Source organism: Etheostoma cragini, chromosome 16 (assembly GCF_013103735.1).
Source record: "Etheostoma cragini isolate CJK2018 chromosome 16, CSU_Ecrag_1.0, whole genome shotgun sequence".
Lineage (NCBI taxonomy): Eukaryota > Metazoa > Chordata > Actinopteri > Perciformes > Percidae > Etheostoma > Etheostoma cragini.
This window is the reverse complement of record NC_048422.1, coordinates 24,581,150-24,581,492: the sequence shown is the minus strand read 5'-3', so window position 1 is coordinate 24,581,492 and position 343 is coordinate 24,581,150. Positions and strand designations below refer to the sequence as shown.

Below are 343 nucleotides of genomic sequence, written 5' to 3'. Positions count from 1 at the left end.
ATCTATCTATCTATCTATCTATCATGTATCTATCATGTATCTATCTATCTTTCTATCTATCTCTCTATCTATCTATCTATCTATCTATCTATCCATCTAGTGTCCTGAAGCCGTGCTACAAGCCGTGGAGCTACATCCCTGACGGGATCATGCCGGTGTTCTGGAGGGTGGTGTACTGGACGTCCCAGTGTCTCACATGGTCTGGACCATCAACATTAATTTATATTTCATTTATAGTCTTTATTGATCCCCTATGGGGACATTACAAGTTTCACTCTGTTGCTATTACACACTACACACAGGCCTGAATACACGGGAAGTACCTTGGGGGGGGGGGGGGGGG

The 343-nt window shown here is 44.0% G+C and overlaps 1 protein-coding gene across 1 annotated transcript in view; it reads left to right on the top strand.

Moving 5' to 3' along the window:
- The first annotated feature begins 92 nt into the window (after positions 1 to 92).
- LOC117959769 (G-protein coupled receptor-associated protein LMBRD2B-like) overlaps positions 93 to 343 on the top strand; it is a 3,176-nt gene continuing 2,925 nt past the window's right edge. Inside the window, exon 1 of the mRNA XM_034897047.1 lies at positions 93 to 199. Within this exon, the coding sequence (XP_034752938.1) occupies positions 150 to 199 (50 nt within the window). The 5' untranslated portion in view covers positions 93 to 149. The remainder of the gene's footprint in view (positions 200 to 343) is intronic.